The 25493-nt window shown below is 31.8% G+C and overlaps 2 protein-coding genes across 3 annotated transcripts; one reads left to right on the forward strand and one right to left on the reverse strand.

Annotated features, from left to right (window-relative positions):
* The first annotated feature begins 17794 nt into the window (after positions 1-17794).
* Positions 17795-22318, forward strand: LOC107924329 (F-box protein At4g02760). Of its 2 annotated transcripts, none has more exons than XM_016854724.2 (13): positions 17795-18276; positions 18349-18524; positions 18884-19078; positions 19169-19279; positions 19719-19804; positions 19876-19997; positions 20257-20321; positions 20426-20498; positions 20594-20656; positions 20744-20808; positions 20888-20962; positions 21102-21373; positions 21795-22318. In XM_016854724.2, exons 1-12 carry the CDS (start codon positions 17941-17943, stop codon positions 21316-21318), a joined length of 1584 nt encoding a protein of 527 aa, XP_016710213.1. In that variant the 5' UTR covers positions 17795-17940; the 3' UTR covers positions 21319-21373; positions 21795-22318. The 2 variants fall into 2 exon arrangements, with proteins under 2 accessions (XP_016710213.1, XP_016710212.1); XM_016854723.2 differs by having other exon boundaries at positions 17796-18276; positions 21778-22318.
* Positions 22319-22435: 117 nt separating this feature from the next.
* On the reverse strand, positions 22436-23829 carry LOC107924331 (uncharacterized). The gene is made up of 3 exons (XM_016854725.2): positions 23372-23829; positions 23030-23171; positions 22436-22596 (listed from the first exon to the last, which is right to left on the reverse strand). Exons 1-3 carry the CDS (start codon positions 23638-23640, stop codon positions 22513-22515), a joined length of 495 nt encoding a protein of 164 aa, XP_016710214.1. The 5' UTR covers positions 23641-23829; the 3' UTR covers positions 22436-22512.
* Positions 23830-25493: the final 1664 nt, after the last annotated feature.

The following is a 25493-nucleotide window of genomic DNA, read 5'->3' on the forward strand; positions in this document are numbered from 1 at the left end:
CTTATGTATTAGCAAATCCATCATTTGCAACAATTTTTTAACATTATAACTCTTCTATTATCTTTCCTCCTCTTCATTCATCATCCTTTATGTACATGTAATTATACGATATGCCTTTTAGTATTGTATGCCTATATGCAACATTAATTTCAATTTTACTATTTACATAATTTTAGCAAAACTGTCCACTTGAGTAGCAGTCACTAAATTATTTATATATTGGTCTAAAGTGTTCCAAATTAAAACTCATTTGTTATTTTTGAATCTAGACTCAATGACCTTTTTACCATAAAAATTTCAGAATTTCTTCTTATTCCAATTAATACAGTAAATTGTTTTAGCTTTCCCTTTTCTACTGCTAAGCAGCTTTGACCTTTATTCACTAAAAATTAGTTATCTTTCAGTATAGGACTCATATAATGTTTTCGTTTGTTTCCCTTAAAAGTAGACTCATCAATATTTAAGCATATAAATTTCATCTCCTAAAATTTTTTGTACAATTTGAAATAATTTTTCAAAGTCAAAACAAGAGAACCCAAAATCATTCTGACATTGTCTCTCAAAATTTTATATATCTCATAATATACTAATTCTTTACTTACTTTGTTTCTTTTACGCTAAACTAGACTCAATAAGCTTTAATTTCATATTTAATTCAACCTCTAAATTAATTTGGTGCATTTTCAAAGTTGAACTACTGCTACTATCTAAAATTGTTTTAGTGAAAATTTTACTTATTATCACTCGTATCAACATTTAACACTTATTTCACTTATCAAACTATTAGATTCTTTATACAAGATCATTTGATTGTTCGTAATATTATAATTTTGATTATTATTCTATGTAGTCCCTTAAAACTTACATGTAAACCTAATTACACCTTCACTTTACATACTATAATTCATGTCACTTTATTTTCGTAGTTTACAATATTTCCATTACTTTTCTTCTTTCTCACTTTATGAACACATCAAAACATAATAAATACCTATACTAGAAATCACTTTCTAAGTTTTTAATATTTGTAGTCATTTCTAATTATTTTTGCAATCTAGTATTTGACATTACAAAAACTCAGTAATTATTATAATTGTCCTTCTAACTTTACTTTTCATTTAATTTCACTATTAACACTTTAATCAAATAATTCATTATAATTTCTTACATCACATATCTGATCTTAATGCACTTCACTTCAATTATTTTAATTCTGAGTTTCACACAGTTTACAATTTAGTCCTTAGCATCATGAAAATTCATTATTTATTATAATTTTACCGTAACATCTCTTTGTAATTAATTCTTTAACACTTAACATTCATTTAAGCTCTCTATCGTAATACTTTATTTTACATATAAACTTTTGTGCACTTTACAATTTAGTATTTTTACTATTATTTCAATATATCAAATCAATTCATTATACATTATTAACTTATTCATAAATAATTAAATTATTTAGAATAAGCTAAAAAGTAAAATTCTTGAAGTATTTATCTCACCTTTTTAATTCAATTCAATTTCTTCACAACTTTCTCCACTTCCGCTTCCAATCTTTCTTTCAAGATGATATTCTAACTCTCTAGTATCTCTACTTCACTTCTCCTTTTGGGTGACAATGAGAATTTTCAAGAAATTTGGGAGAAAAGGTGGGATTTAATGATAAGGGATAAAATTGTAAAGAAATAAAAGTCTCCTTTCATGTACATATAAGTGGCCTTGGAAGCATGAAGAATTTTCTTCATGTTTCCATACAAATATCTTATTTAATAATAAAATATTCAACCAATCATAATTTAACACTTTTCTTTCTTAATTATTACACCATATAATTATCTAATTTGAGTAATAATCATTTTATCCTTCATGTTTTTTCAAAATTCTATCAGAGTCACTATTCGCCTTTGGTAAAACTACAATTTAGTCCATATTTCTTCACTTATTCAATTTGATCCCTGCACACCAATTTCATGTCATAAGAAATTTGGATTATTTTCTCTTGGTCCTTATTTTTTCTCATGTTATACTTCATTCCCCAAATTTCAAATATTTATACTTAAACCTCAAAACTTTTTACATATTTATGATTTAATCATTACTTTAGTTTAGTATACTACAGCATACTTTTCAATTTTACTTTCTTTGATACTGCTCAACCTTCTCTTTTATCACTTTCATTTCCTTATTTTACTTTATCAAGAAATCAATTGTACACTATCTCAATTTATAACAGCTTTTAAAATATAAAAAATTTAGGGGTGTTACAAAAAGCGTTGTCAAAAATTGATTTTCCGCGACTTAGGTGCTTTTGACTTTTGCATTTTGAAGTAGAATTATCAAAATATCCTAATTTATATTAACCATTTAAAATGTATTTAAAATTTTAGATTAATTTATATTTTATGTATCATTATATTAAATTATTTAAATATGATTTATCATTATATAAAATATTTAAATATAATTTCTTATTGTATTTAAAATTTTAAAATATTTTATCTATTATTAAATTTACAAATAATTTACTAATTACTAAGAAAGTATTTAAAATATATATTTAATGCACACATATATTGAACTATTTAAATATTGTGTAAATTTATTTGTTTTTTAAGTCCCAACATCATGACTAAAATGAACATTTTAACTTTCCACAATCATTTTTAACAACAATGCCAAACATTTAAAATTAACAAACCACATTATTTCAAAAGCATCCTTTCCCGTTGTTTTCAGAATTGAACAAAAAAACCCCATATGAAATAAGGAGTTAGACCGAATGACCAATAAATCAATACAAACCAAATTAAAAAATAAGTCGAGTTAACGATTAATCAAGTTAAATCAATTTTTCCTATTTCTAATATTTTGTTTTATATTTTTATAATTTTTAAATAAATTATTCAATTGAATCAAAAAACCTGATTGAACTAGTCGAAATAGAAACTAGTGATCTAATCAATTCAACCACCGGTACATTTTGAAATTTTTACAAATTAAACTTTTTAATACCCTTAACTTGGGTTACAGTTTCCCATACTAAAATGAAAAGAAAAGAAAAAGTATAATAATGATGATGATGATAAACTCTCAACAACTTGGGGTTGAGTTGAGGCAGAAAACAGGAGGAGGACCACATGAGTAATAATCAAAGGGATTGCGAACCGCACAGCAGAATCGAGATCTACTAATTTGTACGGAGCAGAGAACCTGGAATTGACAATGGATAGCTAAAATGTAGGAATCAGGATCCTAAAGCAAGTCTACGACTACGCATGCACACAATTCTCTAACGGCTTTATTTTTTTGGTTAATTCCTTATGGGTTGGCAAGGGCATCATCAGCTCTTTTCATTGTTTTTCATTTTCTGGAATCATGAAAAAGAGAAAAAGGAAGCAGCAGTGCACCAGTTGACAGTATGGAGTTAAAGTTGAAATTATTCCTCCATGCCATGTCGGCTACAAAACAATGTTATGGAGAACTCCAGTACCAAAGGTTGACACGAAAGCAAGAACCCATAGAAAAGCAGAAAGGAGCGAAGTTGAACCCTGGTTTGGACGAAAACCCATTTTAGTAATCATCAAACCCATGTCTGCTCAGCTGCTTTGTGACTGGTTCAGCATTTCTTTCTTGAATAAGACGAGGGCACGTGAGCACCCTCATCTTCCTTGTTTCTCTGTTGTCCAAGCGGCCAACATGCAGATGAGGCCGGACCCATCTCGCCCCCACAGCATTCTAACTTATGGCCAACTTCTTCCTGGGGCCTCCACCATTGTTGCCCCATTTTGGACCACACACCAGAAAACCCATATTCTTCGATACAATACAGTAAGTGTTACTAACTTTTGGTCCTGTCAACTTTTGTTCATGATTGACAACGATGCAAATCTTCACTAGAATAACCAAACAACTTTTTTGCTTCAAAAACTATACCCATACACACAATTGGTTTTCAAAGAAGAGATGCGTTGGATTTTTCGGCTCATGATAATAGTGTTGATTGCTTTCATGGTGTGCCTGTGCGCATGTACCCCACAATTCTGAAAAAAGCCACACGTTGGGCAAGTGGCGACCCCTCTTCAAATGAGCATCGAAAGGGAACTCTAGGAATGGAAATGTTATAAACACAGTTGAACTCTCCATAAAGTGGTTCTCGGTTGATATGCTAGCTTAAAGGGGAGCTCTAAGAATCTAATCTTAACTTTATAAACATGCAATGCTGGATACAAAACAGATCAGCATGCGCTTTTAATGATGAAAATTGCAAATCTAGAGAGATATCTGCTGACAGGAAAACTCAAAAGCATCTTAATTTGAAGATATGACAATATATAAAAGTGTCGATATATATATATATAACATGTATTAAATACCTTAAACACAATTATGACATGAGATATGTGAACACTATAAATACATGAATTACCAAATCAATATAAAAAGTAAAACAACAATGGAAGTTACAAAAATACAAGGGACAGTGAAAGACCACATACAGAGCACCGAGTGAATTCATTACTAAGAATATGATATTGGATATCACGTTTGACATACCTAAAGCTCTCTGATGTCCCACCTCTGTATTTCAAGAAAAAAACATGACCATGTTGTGATGCATCACCATCAGAAATAGTTTGGAGAAATTCCGTGGATAACGGATCTAATCACACTCCAATTCATCAGGTGCAACTGGACGTTTTAGGGGGATGATTGACTTCTTTTCAACATCTCTAGATAAAGCTTTCCTCATATCTCTAAAAGAAACCACAAAATGAAAATGTAAGAGGCAGTATACTTGGACCAAAAAAGAAAAAAACAAAGTACAAGTTGGACATCCAAATCCACTTACCTAACCCAACTTCCTCTCCAGAACAATAGCATAGTATACCCGTCTGTATATTACATATCCAAGATGTAGAAATGAAAAGGTGGGTGAGCCTTTCTTGCATTTATACACATTTGCATACACAAACATATGCTGGACATGAGAGAGCATCATTGTGAAAACTGCCACTTTTGGAAGCATTTTTCCATTGAAACAATTTGGTTTAATGGATATGTTCAAGAAATTCATATTTGACATGCACAATATCGAGAACACTCTCCAAATCTCTGCCACTGTCCTTCTATGGAAAAATATAAGCATCCTGGCAAGTTCAAAGTTTAGAACAGGGCCTATTTTTCCTCCTACCATGAGCAAGCATGGATGTATTATCAGGCATGTAAACTAGGCTGTTGAAGAGTTGATAGAAGTTAGCTTGACAAGAATGGAAGACATGGCGGCCAAGCTGAATGTACATGCAAAATGCTATGGAAAAAGAGAAGCAGGGTGGAGTTAAGAAACATTTTCAAGACTAGGACTTTGTTTTAAAATGCCCCTTATCCAATTCAATAGGTTTCAGATAAAACTTATTGACTTGCAATTAAAATTTCCCAGTAACAGCATACTTGTTTGAAGGAGAAACCTGGAGATTGATGACATTCTTCATGATAGTCTTGTATTATATTCGCTCATTACAAATTAAAAAAAGAAACAGAAAATGTAAGTAAAGTCGGATAACAACATATTGTATCACGTTCATTGCTTCAAATAGTATAGATTCCATTGTGATCTAACTTGCTCGAGACTTTAGAGAAGACAATGTCTTGAAACGGTATTAATTTTAAACTTAACAGCATAAAAACTCATTAAGTAGATAATTTCTCCAGGACAATGACAAGATAAGTTTGCATTAAAGAATTTATTTAATTATCTAAAATGCCAAAAAGTAAAAAGGAGGACTGAAATTTAAGGAATTACAAAATTCATGCCACTCTTGAGACCAAAAAAAGAGGTCTAACATCAATCTGATGTGATAAAAGACTACGAAAACCAATTTTAATTATACGTGCATTCACCCCTACTTGAGTTCTGCTAAAATATAAGAACTAGAGATAATTTACAAATGTGATCAGCATCACTTTATAATGTCAAAATTTTCTGAAGCTCACTGCTGGCATTGCTCCATTCCCAGTAGCATGAACTAAGCTTCTGATCATAGCATGAACAGACAAAAGTTACTCAAATCAATTATGAGAATATCCATAACAGAAAAATATCCAAAAAGAAGTCATCAATAAATATACACCACTCTTACATCCAATCATTGATGTCTTCAAGAAGATTCATCAGCTTCTTAGTAACTTCTGCCTGCAGTATTCTGGCCCTACAGTGACTGTCGTTACACGGCCATGCCAAGACTCTCCTTGTCCCTCGACTTTCCCCATAACTGCAACAATTTCCAAGGTATTAAATATAGATGCATAATCTTAAAACAGAGAAACCAAGAAGAATCATATCTCGATTCAAATCAAACCTTGAACATGCCCCCAACATCTGAAAACTATTCCAATGGCTTATGGTAGTAAAATAAATATGGAAGGTAATGAAAGTCAGAGACAGAGAGTTAATTGTATCCCATTATTCGCTTGCCGGAGCCTTCAGTTGCATGAAAACAATGGGGCCATTCAGCTAAATAGGTCATGTCTAATGACATAGTAAACTGTAATAAGCACACAATTTCCATTAATGGAAACCATTTACAAGTCGCCGAAGCATTGCTTTAACATTAGGAGGAAAAAAACAGTTCAGCAGCTACTGTTTCCTCGAGTCGAAATTGTTTGAAGTAAACCGAAGAAGATGGTTGCAGCGAAATCGGCGAAACGTTGTCAAACGCAGGGCTGCTGGATTGTGGTTCACGCTTGAAACGTCAACTGCTCTGCAAGGAAAATAAGTTCTCTGGATACTGACAGTGGCCCATAGTCAATAGTATTGGGCCATTAAGCTCACATTTAAATGGGGTAATCAAGGTTTTTTGGTTTACTATCCACGAGCGAGATTTAGATAACAAGTGTCCATTAAATTATATATAATTTAATGAACATATATAGTCATTTTAATTGAATTTTTTTCCTCCTAACAATAACCTTATACTTATTTTTTTTTATTTTTTATACAACATTTTTACTAAACACTAAATCATAAAACTTATGTGTACCAAAATAATCATATAATTTATTTAATTTTAAATACTATCTAATAGAATTTTAATTTATATTACTTATTAAATATTTAAAAATTATTTAAATTTAATCATTTATTAATTTTGAGATAAATGCATTAGTTTCTTTATTCAAAATAATTAATACTACTTTTTGAGTTCTTGATCGAGTTGACATAACCCTCAATCAGGTTATCAACTTGGTTAGGGAAATTATGGAAATGTTTTTCCATATTAAAATAAGTTATATTATTTGAAAATACTTTGCTGTGTTTGTTTAAAAAAACTAATAAAAATATGCATATGGTGTGATTTGAACTTGAACCAATTGTATTAGTAAAACTTTTAATTTATCACTCAATTAAATTTTTAGTTTAATATTTGTATACATTTTAATTTTATTGTCTTCGCTTTATTAGTTCCATCAATTGTATATCTATATTATCATTTAAGCTTTTAACTAAGTTGGTGTCACGAGTCAATTAAGCACTAACATGGTTCGAGAAATTATGGAAATGTCATTATGTAATTACAATAAGTCATATTGGTGTCACAAGTCAACCGGGCACTAACTCGGTTAGAGATATTATGAAAATGTCCTTATATAATTAAAATAAGGCATATTATTAAAGGTATTTTATTCTTTTTGTTTTAACAAAAACCAATTAAAATATGTATGTAATGGGATTAGAACCCATACCAATTGAATTAGTAAAACCTTAAATTTATCATTCGATCAAAGCTTTATTTTAATGTATTTTGTATATTCTTATTTTAATGCGCATAATTTATCATCTCCATTAGTTGTATCTCAATACTTAATATATATAAAGTTGACTGAAGTCGTGTCACAAGTCAACTCAACGCCAACTCAGCTGTGAAATTATTAAAATGAACTTACTTCAAATGGTAATTAATATTATTATAATGGTATTTTCATCTTTTCACACTTTTATATAATCTTCGAATAAAATAATTGAAAAACATTATTTAAAAATCAAAAACAAGACTAACAAATTCATATAAATAACACTTGTCATTCCAATGATAATCATTTGTTGATGTATTTTTATAAATATATATTTTTAATATAAAATTTTTCTATCCATCCACATCGTGGGTGTGATAAAATATTTTTTGTTGTTGATTGAGTTAGTGTCACAAGTTGACTCGACACCAACTCAAGATTGATAACAACACCATAATAAATAATTGTATCGTTCAGTATTCCTAATCTAATGTATTTATGTATTTAAATTTTGTTTTACTCACAAATTAATCTAATTTTTTATTTTAATATCTACTGACACATTTGAAGGCAATGTTCATTTTGTGGTTGTTTCTGTAGCCGAAAGAGTGGCTACAACTTTAGGCATTGTTTCATTGTCATACTTGCACTTTTGAAGAGTTGGTAGATTTTAGAACAAAAATGATATGCTATTCATTTTTGATGATTTTGGACAAGTAAAACCCGAAACATGAAGACCAATTGAGTTGAAATTGAAGACTTGAATATTGGTTTATTGCGGATCAAGTCAAGTTACTTGCGGAACAAGTCAAGTTACTTGCGGAACAAGTCAAGTCACTTTCTATAGTAAAATATTTTGGATTACACCGAGACTCTTATGGAATTATTATCATATGCTGACTTTTAGCTTCAGTTTATAGAAAAGTGTTTAAATTATAATTCTTATGTAAACAAAACTCAAGTAGTATATAATTTAAGTTTTGCCTGTGTTAAAGGTACAAGTGGTGTGTACCGAAAGTCAGTGGTTTTGAAAAATGAGATATTGGGATCTCGTTTTCATAAACTGAGCTCGTAAATATCTTTATTAAATATTTATAGAGTTTTTGTATAAACAGATTGAAGTTTGGTCTAGTAATTTTAATGACTTGATAGTTAATTAAGAAAAAAGGATTAAATTGTAAAAATTACAAAAATTAATTGTTATAAATCTTTAATTGTTAAAGGGCTTAAATGGTAAATTAAATGAGGTTCAAAAGGAAATTAGACCATAGTACATATGGGTGGACGGTTTGTTTATAATTTTGAATTGTTTTATTGAATTTTTTAAATCAAAATAATGGTTAGATAAATATAATAAAACGTAATGAAAAGCCAACATCTTTTTTACTTTCTTTTCACCGAAAATAAAACTTCAAAACTCTATTGTTGAACATCAAAGGCTCGACCAACTTAGGGTCTTCGCATGGTAATATTAAGTTCGTTTTTCGTAATTTTTATGTTTTTAAAATCATTAGAACTAAGTCTAGTTATTTTGTATCTCCATTTTCAAAATTGCTAAAGATTTCTAAAGATTTCATTGATTTTAATCAAATTTTTTGAATGTTTATGGTATATTCTGGAGTTTAGAAATGAAATAAGATTAATTTTGTAAGTAAATTTTGTTAGTTTTGAGTTTGAGGACAAAATTGTGAATATCTTAAAATTGGTATGATTTTTTTTTGTAAATTGTGATAATATGAGGTTGTATAAGGACATAATTGAAGTGGGTTTAAAATTTGGAGTTCAAATTTGAAAGATATGATAAGTTCAATTTTAGGGACTAAATTGAATAAAATGTAAAAAATTAGGGGCAGACGAATAATGAAATTGAGTTGATACATGTTTATAATTGGATGAAATAAGAGAGTTGAATTTGATAAATTGAATGAATAATTTTATAGATCAAGAATTGGACCAAATTAAAATTAATCGAGAAAAAAGACAAATTTGTTAATTAGTCCATAGAGAATTGACTACTTGTTGTTTTTCCACGTAAGTTCACATAGTATAATTGTATTTAAATTATTTTACATTTGATTTTTAATTTTTATTTGTTTGATGTTAATTTGAATGGTTCACAATTTGATGCAAAAGTAAGTTATGGATTGATTTGCAAAGGAATGATAAATTGATGGATAAAAAAATTAATATGTTGAATTGAATTATGAGATGTAAAATGAATTTATTGTTGGTTATAATGACTTGAATCGCACTAGTATGAAATTGATTGATTACCGAGATAAAATATTAAATTTAATATAGTATGACTGGGTGAAATTGTAAATTTGACTTAGAATCAAGATGAATTATATTGTCACTTATGTGAATTGATGATTGATTGATGAAATTATGATATGGAATTGAGAAATTGACTGATAAATGAAATTGAGGAATTGTGCCCTATTAATTGTTCGGACAGAGTCGGATATAGTTGGCATGCCATAGGGTAAGATGAGTTCAGGGTTAAACGACTACGTGTCAAGGAGTGTTTGGCACACCTTTTTGGTTGTTATACCGACTAGTGCTGGGTACATCTATTTGCTAGTTATACTGACTAGCGCTGGGTGCAACTTACTATTTTTGGATTTATCTAATACACACTAGGTGCTAAATTGGTGTGGTCGGTTGGATCTGTGTATTCGTTTGAGTTTTAGTTAGGTTAATAAGGGTAGAAAATGTGATATTTGATTTGTGAGATATAAATTGGATTGATAATTGCGATATGGTAATACAAATTTGAATATTGATAGTATTGAATGCTCATATGTATTGGACATAAGAGCCGGAGGGTCAATATGGAAATGTGATAAATCTATTAATTTGATGCAAAATTTGAACAATAAAACGGAATAATGACTGCCATTATATTGAAATTGGATGTACTGTTTACAACAAAATAAATTAATACGATATAATCTTTTGATCGATTAGTTGAAGCTTGTATACATTAATACATTTGTACCATTGAGACTTTTAGTTGTATCTGTAAATTGAAATGTTGATTGGAATATTGTGAATGGTATTGAGTTGTTGATTCCATGCGATTGGTATTAAAATTACTTGAAATGCTAAATGTTTGAATTATTATATGAATTAGTTATATGATGAACTCACCTTGTTGATTTATGATTGCCATGTTTAAGCCAAATTGTCCAGTTGAATAGTTTGTTGTGTTAAATCTTAAAAAAAGAGAGTAAGATGTTGTTTAAATACCGGTGAACTTACTAAGCATTTATAATGCTTACTTTACTGTTGTTTCCCTTTTTCCTGTAGATTTTCAACTTAAAGAATGTGTTAGGCGGATCATCGAGAAGCTCACACTATCATGTTGTTGATTCGGTAATCTTTTAATTGTTTAAAGCTCGATTTTGTGGCATGTATATAGGTGATTTGTTTTGGTCAATCTTGAGTGTTGACGCTTTAGTTCTTGAATGTGGTTTGTATTTTGATTGGTTATATGTTATGTACATAGGTTGATATGTGTAAGTGTTTTACATGATTGACAATGGCATTGAAGGCTTGCATATTATGTTTACATGTCTTGTATCTCAATATATATGTGTGTGTATGAGTGATGAAATTTAATGGTTTGCTTATTCTTAAAAATGGCTTGATCCATGAGCAATTAATATAGAAATAAATGGATAAGGAATGTGTGCATGATTTCAATAATGTAGAAGGTAGAAATGGAGATGCCATTTGTGTACTAAATGAGGTATATTTGGAAGTTGATTTATATGATCTAAAGTGTTCTTGTTCAGGGGTTACTTGGTGCCAATATGACATGATAACTGGTGTTGGTTGTGGATGATAAATGAATATTTTGCATACATGAGAAGGTTGAGTAATGTGAAGTGAATAGCATAAATGATATTAATTAAGTTGAATGAATTGGAATGTTTTGGACATCATTGATTTGTGATGGTGCCATTAAGGCATACTGGTTGGTGAATTAGGGGATTGATATATGTATGTTTTGGTTTGATTTTGAAATGTTTTGAAAAGGTTTTTGAATTGCCAAAATGTGTTTTAAAGTTACTTCGAAAATTGATTTTGAAGCAAACACTTTATGATCTATTTGGTTGTAATACCCCGAAAATTTTTACAGTAAGATATTATCTTTGATATAGTAAGGAAATAAAGTGACAAAAAGAAGAATTTTGAGTTATGACAACATTGGGAAGTATATTATGACATATTAATTTAAGAAAGGATTAAATTGCAAAAGTGAGAAAAGTTTTGTTACCCAAGAGTAAATACTCAAAATTTGAGGGGTTAAAGTGTAAGTATGAAAAAGTTGAAGGACCAATAGTATAAATATTTTAAGGGTGGAATAATCTAGAAATTAAGGAAAATGGATGAATTAGGACCAAATTGAAAAGCTAGAGAATTTTGAGGACTAAATTGCAATTTTACCAAATTAAGTGATGACTCAATGATGGAATTTTAAAGATTATAAAGGGTAAAATGGTAAATTAGAAGAGAGATAAATCTAGAAGATAATGATGATGTTAGAGATATTTTATATTAAATAAATAAGTATTAGTTTGTTAATATTTTAATTTGATTTTTAAATGATATTTTATTATTTTATTAGTATTTTATTTAGTATATATCAGAAAAGGAAGATGAAGAATCATCCATTCCACCATATTTCCATGCAACTAACGTGAGAAGAGAGGAGAAGAAAAAAAGTTTTGCTTTCTTTACAATTTGATCCTTCCACCAAAAATTTACCATTTTCACCTAGAAATCAAATGAATTTCCATAGCTTCCAAGAGAGAAGAATAACAATAAGACAATGGGGAGCTAGAATATTAAGTTAGATTCAAGAAATAGAAGCTGGAGGAGAGAGAAAATCAAGTTAAAGATTGAAATCAATAGCACAATGTAAGAACATCAAGATTTCAATATATTTTTAAGTTTGATATTCTTGAAAAAGCATAGAAATAATGTTACAGTAGAGTTTTCTTATATAAGGTCTTATGTTCTTGATATATTAGTGAAGAGAAATAAGTGAAAGTGATGGGAAATATTATAGAGAAAGGGAATAAGGGAGTTATACACCTAGTAATCAACATTTTGCACTAAAACAGCTTTGGACAGCAGCAGTAGGTTAACTTTGAAAAATCACCATAAATTTTTAAAATCGAATTAGAGTATGAATAAAATATGGAAATAAAACTTATTGAGTCTAGTTTCTCATAGAAGAAACGGTGTAAGTAATGGAATTATAAATCATGAGATATAATAAATTTTGTGAGACAAGGTCAGAATGAATTCGGGTTCCCTTGTTCTAACTTGAAAAAATCATTAAAAATTGTAAAAAAATAATTATAGGTTATAATTTATATGTTTAAAATCCTTAAATGAGTCTATTTTCAATAGAAACAAATGGGAACATCATCTGAATTCTGTACAAAGAGATAATTAATTTTTAGTGAAGAGGGGTTGGAACTGTCAAACAGTGAAAAGGGGAAACTTTAAAGAATAAACTGTACTTATTGGCTAAACCAAAAATTCTAAAAATTTTATGGTAATAATATATGTGGGTATAGTTTCAGAGAAAATTTTCGGTTCTTAATTCGGAGTTTGGTAGCTTAATATATAATTAATTTAGTAACTATGACTCAAGTGAACAACTTGTTATGAGTAAACAAGATAATAGTGGTATTATGTATATATCAAGGATGTGGAATGGAGTGGAGGAGGAGAAAAAATATATGTGAATATTCAGCTAATATGAGTTTATTTTAAAATAGCTAATTTACATGTTTTAGGTTTAGGGACTAAATTAAATAAAAGTAAAATTTTAAGGGTAATTTTGTAAAAATTTCAAAAATGACCAAATTGCATTAAATGAATTATTTTATTATTTAAATAAATAAATTGAATGAAATATTAATTTAGATCAAGATTGGATGGAAATTCGAAGAGAATAGAAAATTACCAAAATGTCCCTGAATTTTGGTAGTTCTACAATTTAGCCCGGTAAGTTTGTGTAACTTGAATTATATCTTAAATGCTTCAATTGTATGTTATTGATGTGAATATGATTGAAAGTTTATTGTATGAAAATTTATGAAACATTAATATATTTGATAAAAAGGGGAAGAAATCCCGGTTGAATGGAAGGAAAATTCGATGGATCTCTGAAAAGGAATTGACGGTAAAAAGGATCTAGCCTGGACGGGTGATCCTATCCTGATATAGTCCTCCCGAAGAATATGTGGAAAATGGATTTAGCCCGGACGGGTAATCCGAATTAGGGTTTGAATTTAGCCTGGACTGGTAATTCAGATCTAAGCTCATTAGAGTAATTGTCATTGCAGGGGATTTAGCCTAGACTGGTAATCCCGACAATACTCTATGAGTTTATATTACAGGGGATTTAGCCTAGACTCGTAATCCCGCTGTAAGAAATGAGGTTCGCGGGAGTGTGCTCTCTGAATTGGAAAATGTGCGCACATGAATATGAATTAACGAACCCGAATTTGTACACTAAAGTTTACCCCTGAAAATCCATCGAAATTCTGAGAAATTCAACGGGATAAAAATAGAAAATGATAAGTACTTAAAATCATGAAATTAAACTTGAAATATATAGAAATGATAATTATTTGATATACTGAAATATGATATGGAAAATACATGTATGTGAAACTTGCTTGATAATTATGCATATTCAAGATTATGAACTGCTACTGGAATAAATATACATTGAACTTAAAAAAAATTATGGTTCATGAAATATTGTCATAATGAATTGAATGATTTATATTTAAGAAGAAACAACAAGAAAATGATATGTATCATGACATGTAAGTATGAGACTATCTTTGATACGTTGATACAAGGAAAATTATGTGTATTAAGACGAGTAATAAATTTAAGTGAGACATGGCGAGAAAATAAGTTTGTCAATATTAAAGTACGCTAGCCATGTTGTTGCTTGAAGTTTAGGCAAGTGCCAAATTACTGTTGAATGGTAATATGTTTAATTATAAGGTGCATTGGAATGGTAAATGCTTAGATAAAAATATAATTGAGCTTATGAAAGAGTGAAAAGGTTTCAGTTATGCAATTTCTTATGAAAATATTTGTTATGTGATACACCCGTATGAATCTTGCATCTAATTCGGAAATAAAAAAAAAATAAAATCTATATATATATTTAGAATTTTGCGAAAAATTCCCTATGATTCCGGTTTAATTCCAGTAGGTTCTTAATGAATGTTTTGAGCTTCTAGGGCCCAATAGAGGGGCGTTATGATTATTTTCAGAATATGAATAATAAATGACTTAGAATTATTGAAAATGTTCAGTAAACTCCGGTAATGCCTCGTGCCCTATTCTGACAACAGATACGAGTAGGGGGTGTTACATTGGTACCACACGGGTGGCCACACGATCGTGTGAGATACACAGGCTGAAGGCACGACCATGTGCAGTTTGTAAAATATTAAAATTTTGATCCACATGGTCCTCCTTTGTTACACGGCTTAGCTACATAGCCATGTGACTACTGTAGGGCATGGTTGTTTTTGTGCCACACAGTCACAGAGAGTTACATGGCCTGGGTACACGGCCGTGTAACATCTATTTTTCATGCTTGTCTTTATCTTTAAAAAAATGTTTCAATTTTATCTTTATTTGTGCTCGGATTAACTTGAGAGCTTTCGTAAGTTCGAATAAGACTCGAATCTAATTATATATCATAATACTTGAGTGTCTATGACATGAATGATTATTTGAAGGATTTATTTATGATATAATTGATCTGTAATTTTGGGAATGTTGCAAATTAGTCATAGTTGAATTTTGGGTGATACTGGAGCATATGTAAGCTCGTATAAGGCCTTGGAAATGTTGTATTTGGTGTTTATGAATTGAATTCGCTTTGATTGTATGATTTATGTTTAATTTGAGTATTAATTTTGTATTTATGAAGTATTCCATGTTTATTTGAAAATCGTTGTGAATTGGATGCGTTCTGTTCCAGTTGTGACTATAACATTCCATAGCTCGGGTTTGGCGATCGAACCGAGTAATGGGTGTTACATCACAGAGTCTTTTACCACCCTTAAAGGGCTTTCATATACTACCCGTAAAGGTCTTTCATATACTAGTGTGCAACTTTCTCCGTACAGTTTGCCCAAACCTCCGTAAATCCTCCTTGTTAATTTGAACACATAAGTGTTCCCCCACAAAGACGAGGTCATTCACCAATCTCAGTTTGCATTCACATGCCACGCTAGAGGAAAAACTTATAACATATCATATTCTCTTTCTCCGTTACTCCTCCCATCCTAATCACACATTAAGAAACCTCCACAACTCCGCATAATTCATGCTCATGCATTTCATACACAAGCAATCAACCGATACTATTGTTTATGCACAACACACATTACGCCAAACGTTTCATCTATTCAACGTGGTTAAACTTAAAACCAATTATGCATTTTCATATCTATACAACATGTATCAATATTCAATTGTAGAGTAACTCATCATTTACACAACATTCACTTAGACATACCCAACACACAATACTAAAAATACATAAATAACCATCTAAGGCCTGAGTTTTGGAACTCACCTAAAGGTTGACGCCAAATTCATCTACTTAACTTTTCCCTTGCTACCCGAGCCTCCGGCTTACAAAACATCAACCATTTCAGAATTTCCAACGAAGATAATTCATTATTATAAGAACCATACTTTGTTTGCAAGCAAATGCCATTTAAATGATTATCCACAATCTTATCCAAAAAGAACAAAATTGATGGATAACTGAAATCCTTAACTTTCTTTCCTTTTCTTATATCCGTTAATACAGAGAGATTAGGAAACTTACCAACTTACAAAATTTCCAGTTTCTTAGGCTCACACTTCAATCTCTTCCCTCAATTCATAATGCTCCTCAACCCTTCTTTCTTCCAGAATAGACCATAGAAGAAGATGAAGGAATATTAGAAAAATGAAATAATAGCCTGGAGAACAACGTCTCTCTCTTATATAATACTCCCGCACTTCCTTCACCGATATCAATTCAACAACCAAGTGTACATACCCATAATCATCATGTCTCCTACTAAGAAACTTTCTAGTTCAAATGTAATCGAACTGTGGTTGAAATCCAATCTTTCCACAACCAGTTCACAAATCCCTCTTATTTGCATTAGAGCCCAATCAATTTGTAAGTTTTTCAACTTAGTATCCAAAATCACCATTCCAACTTAAACATAACATTTCGGGGTGTGACACTTGAAAAAAGGGCTTGGGTAAATTTTAAGGCCTATTTTCTATATAGGTCGGGCATTGGGCAAGATTTTTTTGGCCTGAGTTCATCTCGACCCAAATATATTATGTTATAAAAATAATTATATTAATTATATCTATTAAGTAATAATTATATATTTTTATATTTATATTAAATCATTAATTCAGTAACAATTAAACCCATTACGCAAAACCTAAAAAAAAACTTACCCAACTAAATAACCCAATCCAAAATATAAAATTTTAAAAATTACATTTAATGCAATAAAATATTTATTATATTTATTTGTGTTTTTTAATATAATAAAACATTTATTATATTTATGGTAGCGTTTTTAATATAAATATCTTTTAATGTTTTTTTAATGTGTTAAAAAATTTTTATTTTAACCTTTTTTAGTGCATTTAGTGTATTATATATTTTTTTAAAAATTTTATTTTAAAATAAAAACTAATATTAAAAATCAAATAGAGATGAACCGGGTCGAACCCAAATTTACCTTTCTTAAATTAGATTGGGTTTAAACAAAAATAAACCTATTTTTTGAACCCACCAAATCTAAACTTAAAATTTTAATTTATATACCTTGGATCTGATATCAACCCGACCCGACCCCTCAACATTTATAGTCTGACCCATGATAAATACACGTACGGTGGTACATCCACCATCCAAAAACATTATAACCCAGAAATCCTCCCACGTAAAGCGCCGCGTGTCATCCAATCCTACCCTCCGCTCAATCTATCAACTTCAAAAAAAAATTCACCAACACTACTCCACTTTTATTTTCTCTCTCTTCCCTACATCCACCACCACTCGCTATGGATACCCTCCTCCACCCTTCAACAAGTTCCATGGCCAAACGCCCTTGCCCTTCTTCCGCCGAAAACCCTATGCTTCCTTCTTTCTTCTCTCAAATGGACAACCTCCTCCTCTCTTTCCTTTCTCTCTCCGATTCCTCTCCTCCTGTTTCCCTCGACCTTTCCTTCGACCGCCTCCTCGAATCTGCTCCTTCCGACGCTGATCAGTCTCTCCTGATCGATCGTGCTCACAATCTCGGTTCCCTTCTCCTCCGTGCCGCCAATCGCTCTGCTCGGAAACGTGCTTCGCTTCATAACTCCATCGCCTGGGCCCTCCCTCCTGATCTCACCATCAAGGTAAATCCCATCTTCTTCCACATTTTTTCATCGATGGCTTTGATTTCCATTTTTCTTGATTTTTTATTGCAGGTGTTTTCGATGTTAGATTCGCAGAGTCTTTGTTACGCCGCGGCAACGTGTTCGATGTTTAACAAGTGTGCCATGGATCCTTTGTGCTATGCCAATATTGACCTCACCACTGTCGTGCCTAAGGTTAATAATGCCGTTGTCTCCACCATGATCCAACGAGCGGGAAAATCGTTCCGGTAAGATTTCCTTCCATTTTTTCGCTATTACAATTCAACATTTAAATTAAGTAATAAATACAGGATCTTAAGCCAATACTTAAGTTACCTTTTTCGTTGCAAAAAAGTGTTGTTATCGCTTTCAATATCTTCAGTCTTCACATACTTTCTATAAAAAAAATGGTCTTTGACATATTGAAAATATTTTGACAGAGTTCATTAATTAGTAACTCAGAAGTTGTTCTTGCCATTTCCTTTATATTATATATTATGAAAAAAGATCAATGTGACTTAGTATTAGCTAGTTGATTTGTATTTGGATGTGGTTGTTTATTTTGCTATATTTATTCTTACTTACCATGTTTTGAATGGTTATTTAGATCTCTTAAGCTTGGAATTGTACCTGGCCCAACTTCGTCTCCTGGTTCCTGCCAACCATTGGTTTATAGCATCAGGAATTCTGTAGATGTATCTAGCTTTTCTTGGAACGACAAAAAGACCAGGCAAGGGAAGGAATCATCTATTCTTACAAGGTCCTGCTTATACCCATTAAGTGGGGACAATGGTGCCGCTGGGTATGGTTGAATGCATTGACTTCTTGTTTAGAATGTGATTTATGTAATAAGTTCATTTTGTTCTTATCATTTGGTATTTTCATTTGTAAGGACTCTTTTGAGGAGGTTGCATCTTTACAATATTGAAAGAATGGACAATGCATCACTTTGTGTGGCATTAGCTGCTTGCCCTTCTTTACTTGATTTGGAAATTGTTGGCCTGTAAGTGTCTCTATTTAAGCTAGTTTTACATTTCTCGGCCCTACCATTTTGCCTTTTCCTTTCTTCTCTGTTGGCTTGAGAATGCAGTATGGCTCTATAGCAGCTGGATGATATAACAAGCGGTAAAAACTTACAACTTTAAAGTTGTTCCTACATATGGAAAAATATGGAACGACAAATCAAAGAACAAACAGTCGCAAAAAGATTGATTTTCCATGTGCACAAACATAAATCTGCATACTGATATCAATACTAAATGTAACATTCTGTATTAATTAAAGAAGTACTTCTTGCCTGATCCTTGTGTTTTGTTAGTTTTAATGCAATTTGCTTTGCAATTATTTGTGATACCAGTAGTGTTTTAGCAGAGTAGCTGATTCTTTTTTTTTCTTCTTTGTTTAACCTTCAAATTTGTTCAATCACCCTCCTTCTGATGCAGTCATGTTGAGCTGAGGCAAACTCTGATGTCAGTGAGCTCAAATTGTCACTTGATAGAGCGTTTATTCTTCGAGTCTTCTAAAACAGGTATGGACTCTCTTCATGAGTGTGTCTTTAAGTGCTCTAACACACTTGCTCAAAGTGTCATGATAATGCAGGAAGGGATGACAGCTTGAAATCGCCTACATGTGTGGATTTGGTGAACAATTGTCCTAATATTTCTTATTTGTCGCTGAGAGGTTTTAAACTTCATGATTATAAAGTTCGCATTCTTGTTAAGGTATGCATTTGTTTTATGTTGTTAAGTTTTTTTTTGGCCAAGTTGCTAAGTTGTGGTTGACATTTAATCTCAATGATTTGAAGGTATTAGGAAGGGTCGGGTTGCATAAATATCTTGAGTTCTGGTCGAGTGGGTGTTGTATGCCTGGTAGAGTTGTGATTCTATTTGATTATGTTGCAATGAGCAGTGGTCTTAAATATTTGTTATAAATTTGATCTGAATGTAAATTGAGAAGTTTAATCCTTCATATTACTTGCAGGGATTCCGGAAACTTAAATATGCTGATTTTTCAACTTCTTACTCGATCAGTGGAACATTTTTGAGGTCCATGCAGCTCTTTTCAACCCTACCTAGGAAAATCCTTTTACATCCTGTTTTTGCAACTTATCTTTTGTGCAGTATGAGATTTTTTTTCTACTTTTAATCAGGAATTTAGGAAGTGGCTTTGGTGGGAATCTACTAGAGGTTTTAATTTTAAGGGACTGCATGCATCTCAAAGAGGTGAGGTCTGAACCTAACCTCCTACCTCTTCCCCTAGAGCGAAGCTTCCCCTCTGTCTCAGTCTGTCTCTTTCCAGTCTGACTTCTCATGTGCAGGTGGAAGTTGCTCGGTTCTTGACAGCAGTTCTTGCAGGAGATTTTAAGTTCCTTCGATATCTTGTGAGTGAAATTGATAGGTGACTAGCATTTCCATAATCCATTTTGATGCTGAATCTGCTTTTGACTCTGACGACCTCCATCCCATAGGACATATCTAATAGGGAAGGTTTAGCTTCTGAAGGTGACTGGTATCAGAGATCTTACAACTCGAGGTAAATAAATTCTGTGAGACTGCTAAACTGCTGATATTGCCTTATGTTTTACTAATATCTAATGTTGTGTATTCTGCAGCATTATTCCCTTAAAGCAGGTTTTGGAAGTAAGACCAAATATTTGTTTGCTGGCCGAGTTTCCATCAGAAGGATGGTATGGTCTATCCTTAAACTAATTTAGTGTTTACTTCATTATTCTTAGTGTTTTTGTTCTGAAATAAATATTTTAAGATAACTTGAAAGGTGCTGGGAAATGAAATTTGATTTTGACTTGGGTTTCTTTGTCCTTGCAGCTATATTGACATAGACCACATGTTTGATAGTGATGTTAACAGTGAAATCAGTCTGCCATCCCAACTGAGTAGTCATACATCTGATGGTTCATTGCTTATGAGTTCATCAGAGAGCAGCTATAATAGTGATCAGGGTAGCGGTAATGAGGAGTATCAAGTTTCGGGTTTTGTAATTTATGAGGAAAGCTCAGATGAGGTGGATTTTCTGGTTGTCTAGAAGAACTGCCATGCTAAGCGGCATGAAATTTGCTGTCACTAAATAACTGGCATTGGTAATCTCCTCCTTTAGATTTTGAAAATGATTAACCAGCTAGTTGATAGATTGTTTAGTTTTGCTAAATACTTCTCATATTTCTTTCTCACCATTGGGAAGAGTATTGATGCTTCCATGTTCATGAACAACAGATTTAATAGATTTGCTTGTTGACAACTAGGAATGGTTTATATTCTGAAATTATCATGGTTGACAACGTTTGCCTATCAATGAGAAGAGTATTGATGCTTGACAAAGTTGTCTATCAAACTGAAAACTGCTAGATGTTGACTCAGAGTAACTCTTGATATTAGGGAGAATTTCTGGGTATTGAAGAATACAAAAAAAAATGATATAAGAAATAGTGATGTCCTGTAAATTGAATGAATGTCTTGTTTTGACAAGGTGTGCATTTTCTAACAGGAGGGAGGCTTTTTCAGGGTGGAAGCTGAAGAGGTGGACAAAATACGAATTGCATTGTGAGCGGCAGTATGTCATCCTTATTGTCCTTTATGATAATCCGATGCTGCTGACATATCCAAAAGGTCAGATTGCTATGTCCCGGTTGGGGAAGAAAGGGGGGGGGTGCTTTCTTCTACTTCACTGAGTTAGTTATCATCATAAAAGAAAAGGCTAAAGCCTCTGGGGACCTTTTGTTCCCCCTCTTTGTACCCGCTACTTCAACAGCAGCTATAAACATAAGTAGATGATGGAAGCGGGCAAGGGCAGTCCACGCTCAAGCTCTTGCTGTTGAAATTTGTATGGAATGTGGCCTTGGTTGAAATGTTTGTTTCGCCAATTGCCGAAAGGAATTTGTAGATGGCAAAGCGAAATGGATTGGATAAATCTTTCGATTCTCTTTCTAGGCTGTAGCCAACCATTTTTACTTTTGGTCAGCCTATAATTGCTCCTCGTTAGTTGTCACATTTACCATCATCTCAATACCTCTCTGGTTTATGAGCTCTCTCTTATTGTCGTATAAAAACTTCTAAACATTTATTATTTATCACAACAATTTCAATCTTGTTAATGTCATGATTTCTTAAGAAAATAAATTTTAAAAAATAGTAATGATTAGGGCTTGATGTTAACTAGCACCTTGATTCAATAAATCATAAATGGAACATCTCCGTACATACAAGCAGAGAATCTGCGGAATCATTGATTCTTGCTCATTCCAAATGTATCTTCTACACCATTCTCCACCCTCTCTCGTCGCTCGGCTATCATTTCCATATAAGCCTGACATGAAAATAAAGGTTTAAATTCTTCGTGTTTTCCCGTAACAAAACATAAAAGCTCTGACAAGTAGAACGACGTAGTTATAAACGTGCTTGACTAAAGCTCTTAACAAGTCCATGCAACCCATTGTTTGTAAACTCCGCCAAATTTCCAATGATGCCTCAGATTTAGAAGTCAAAACCATAGCATTTCCATATTTAAAAAAAAACCCTTCTTTTCTAAGATGTAGTCAGTAGATCTTGGCTTAACCAGGCTTTAATCTTTATAGGTTTGATTCTAAAAGATGTTTTGTTCTAGTTCAACTGCAAGAGAATTGGTCAGTAACTTGCATGCTATCCAAATATCTACAAAGTTTAATTAATTTATTTATTTTTTGCTCATATGATGACAAGGGAAAGAAACTATAATTCCAAGTAGAATCAAGAATGTGCACCTTAGGATAAGAATATAGAAAGATGTACCACCATGTGCATATCCCCAATGTAGCAAAAGCTGTGACCACAAGTGAATGTAAAATTAGCCAACTACAGGCAATCACCAACAATCCAGTAAGGGTAATCGTCCATGGCTGACACCTAGCAACCAAATGGAAGGGAAACATCAGACTAAACAAGAACAGATGCAAAACCAATGGCAGCCTTGATAATAAACATAAAGATCAGCTTCTTATTAGGAATAATTGTCGCTCAGTAACAAAAAGAACAACCCAGAAAAAAACCCAAATTTATAAAATGACAATTGAAAAAGAAAAAGTAACATAATAAGAAAAGCTGACCATGAAGACTTCGTGTCCCAAACTGACTCGTACTCGAGAGAGAGGTTGTTAAGATAACCATCCATGTCTTCGACGACACCGTTTTCGTCCAAGAATAGATATTCTTTCTGTTTGGGGTCGGGTGGATTCCCCCCGAAGGCCACTGTTTTGGATCGAAGCTTTGAAGTGGAAGCAGCAAAGAAAATAAGGCGGGTTTTCGGGGCAAAGTTACTGAGAGGTTTTGGGACAGCAGAGAGTGAGAGGGGGAACAGATATGATAGAGTTCCCATGTTTTTTCGGAGACTAGACAACTGAAAGTCCTTCCCTTTTGCCTGGGACAATTTTTTATTTAGTCTTAAAAAGGAAAAAGGAGAAAAGAGAAGAACGACGCCGTTTGGCTGGTCTCAAGACTCAACCTGTTGGATTTTTTTTTTCTTTTTGGCAAAACAACTGAAGGAAGTTAATTTTGTTTTTGCGTTACATCATGATTTTTGTTATGATGAAAGGTATTTAACCTTTCAATGGTGTCGTTTTGTGATTATATTATAGCATATGTTTCATCATTAGTATAGGTTGTAATCGTAATAGTCCATTTTTGCTCGGGCCCAGTACACTCAAAGCCCCAGACCTAATCTAAAAACAAAGGCCCAATTACAATGTGGCCCAAATGCCCAAAACAGTTTCTGAAACCCTAGGACAGCAATAGTGGCATTTGGCGCCGTAACCAGAGTCCTTCCCCGCGCGTGCTGCGCCTCTGCGCGCGTGCGCTCCTCCAAGCATGTACCTGCAAAAGGCAACAAACAGTATAGGTAAGAAAATCAGAAAAATCGCAAATCAAGCTGAGAATAGAATGATTTTTTCCTTTATTTTCTTGTTTCATTTCGGTTATAAAAGCCATCTTAACATACTGTAATGAAAAAAAATAGGAGTTTGATACAAAATAAATCAAATATCAGTTTCTTTTTAAGGTGATTATTAGAGCTTTTTTTTTTCTTTCTTTGAGTTATGACTCATTTTCTATATATGCGAAAAAATAAAAAAAGAAGGGAAAGGGATGCTTACCTTTGCCCTTGGATCTGTTTCAAAAGGGGTTAAAAACCCAACTCAGAGCATCTCCGGTCGCTGGTCACGGTGGAACTGTGGCGGAAGGGTGGAGGCCAAGGTTAGGGTCGAAACCCTAGCAGAGAAACATCAATTTTTTATTTTATTTTTAGGGCTGCAAATAACGATTTTGGGGGAAAAATTGATTTAAATAGTGGTACCATATGATACCGTTTTGGACAAGGGGCTATAGGCGTTGAAACTACGTCGTATTGGCTCTAACTAGCGCGACCTGACCCGATCCAAAAGGGGATCCGCATGTGTTTTGAAGCCTGAATGGAAAATTTACAGTTTTGGTCCTCTCACTTCCATAACAGATTCAATTTGATTTTTTTTATTTTTAATTTTGACATTGCAATTGTTTTTTTTTGTTTCATTTTAACCCAGATTGCAGCGCTGCGCTTTAGGGGAAAAGGGAATATTTCCTACTAAGTCCCCCATGTTATCCGCGCGCTGCATTTTGGCCCTAAATTTTATTTTATTTATAAATTTTCTTTTAAATTTGTTTTTAAATTCGATTTAATCCTTATTTCAATTTACTCATTTTTTATTGAAATTTTGTTTAGATATTTTATTTTGTTGTTTTTAATGTATTTAGTTTTAAATCTAACGTAATTATTATTATTATTTTTAATTTTCATATGTAATTATCTTTTTAATCTCTATATATATGTATATTTATTTATATTTTTTTCAAATAATATTTTTCTCATATTTATATATATACATATTTATTTTTTTATTTTGATAATGTAGATATTATTTAACTATTTTTAATCTATATATATATTTTATATATACACGTATACATACTTTTTTTCCTAATGAATATTCTTTTATATTTATATATATATACGCATATATCTATTTTTTTATTTTCGAAAATGTATAATTACATACTTATATTTTTAACGCATATTTTATATTTTATAATTTATATATATATTTATATATTTTTCTTTATTGTATTATGTATTTTGTTTGTATAAATTCTATAATCCAAAATTTTATATGTAAATCATATGTATGTCTTTTATCCTTC

The sequence above is a fragment of the Gossypium hirsutum genome, chromosome D11 (genome assembly GCF_007990345.1).
Source record: "Gossypium hirsutum isolate 1008001.06 chromosome D11, Gossypium_hirsutum_v2.1, whole genome shotgun sequence".
Taxonomy (NCBI): domain Eukaryota; kingdom Viridiplantae; phylum Streptophyta; class Magnoliopsida; order Malvales; family Malvaceae; genus Gossypium; species Gossypium hirsutum.

Coding starts and splice junctions, on each gene's coding strand:
- LOC107924329 (XM_016854724.2), top strand. CDS start 17,941: ATGGATACCCTCCTCCACCCTTCAACAAGTTCCATGGCCAAACGCCCT. Junction 19,998..20,256: donor AAGTTCGCATTCTTGTTAAG/GTATGCATTTGT, acceptor TATTACTTGCAG/GGATTCCGGAAACTTAAATA. Junction 20,499..20,593: donor ACTGCATGCATCTCAAAGAG/GTGAGGTCTGAA, acceptor TCTCATGTGCAG/GTGGAAGTTGCTCGGTTCTT.
- LOC107924331 (XM_016854725.2), bottom strand. CDS start 23,640: ATGGGAACTCTATCATATCTGTTCCCCCTCTCACTCTCTGCTGTCCCA. Junction 23,172..23,371: donor TGGGACACGAAGTCTTCATG/GTCAGCTTTTCT, acceptor TTTGGTTGCTAG/GTGTCAGCCATGGACGATTA. Junction 22,597..23,029: donor TTCTATATTCTTATCCTAAG/GTGCACATTCTT, acceptor TTTTCATGTCAG/GCTTATATGGAAATGATAGC.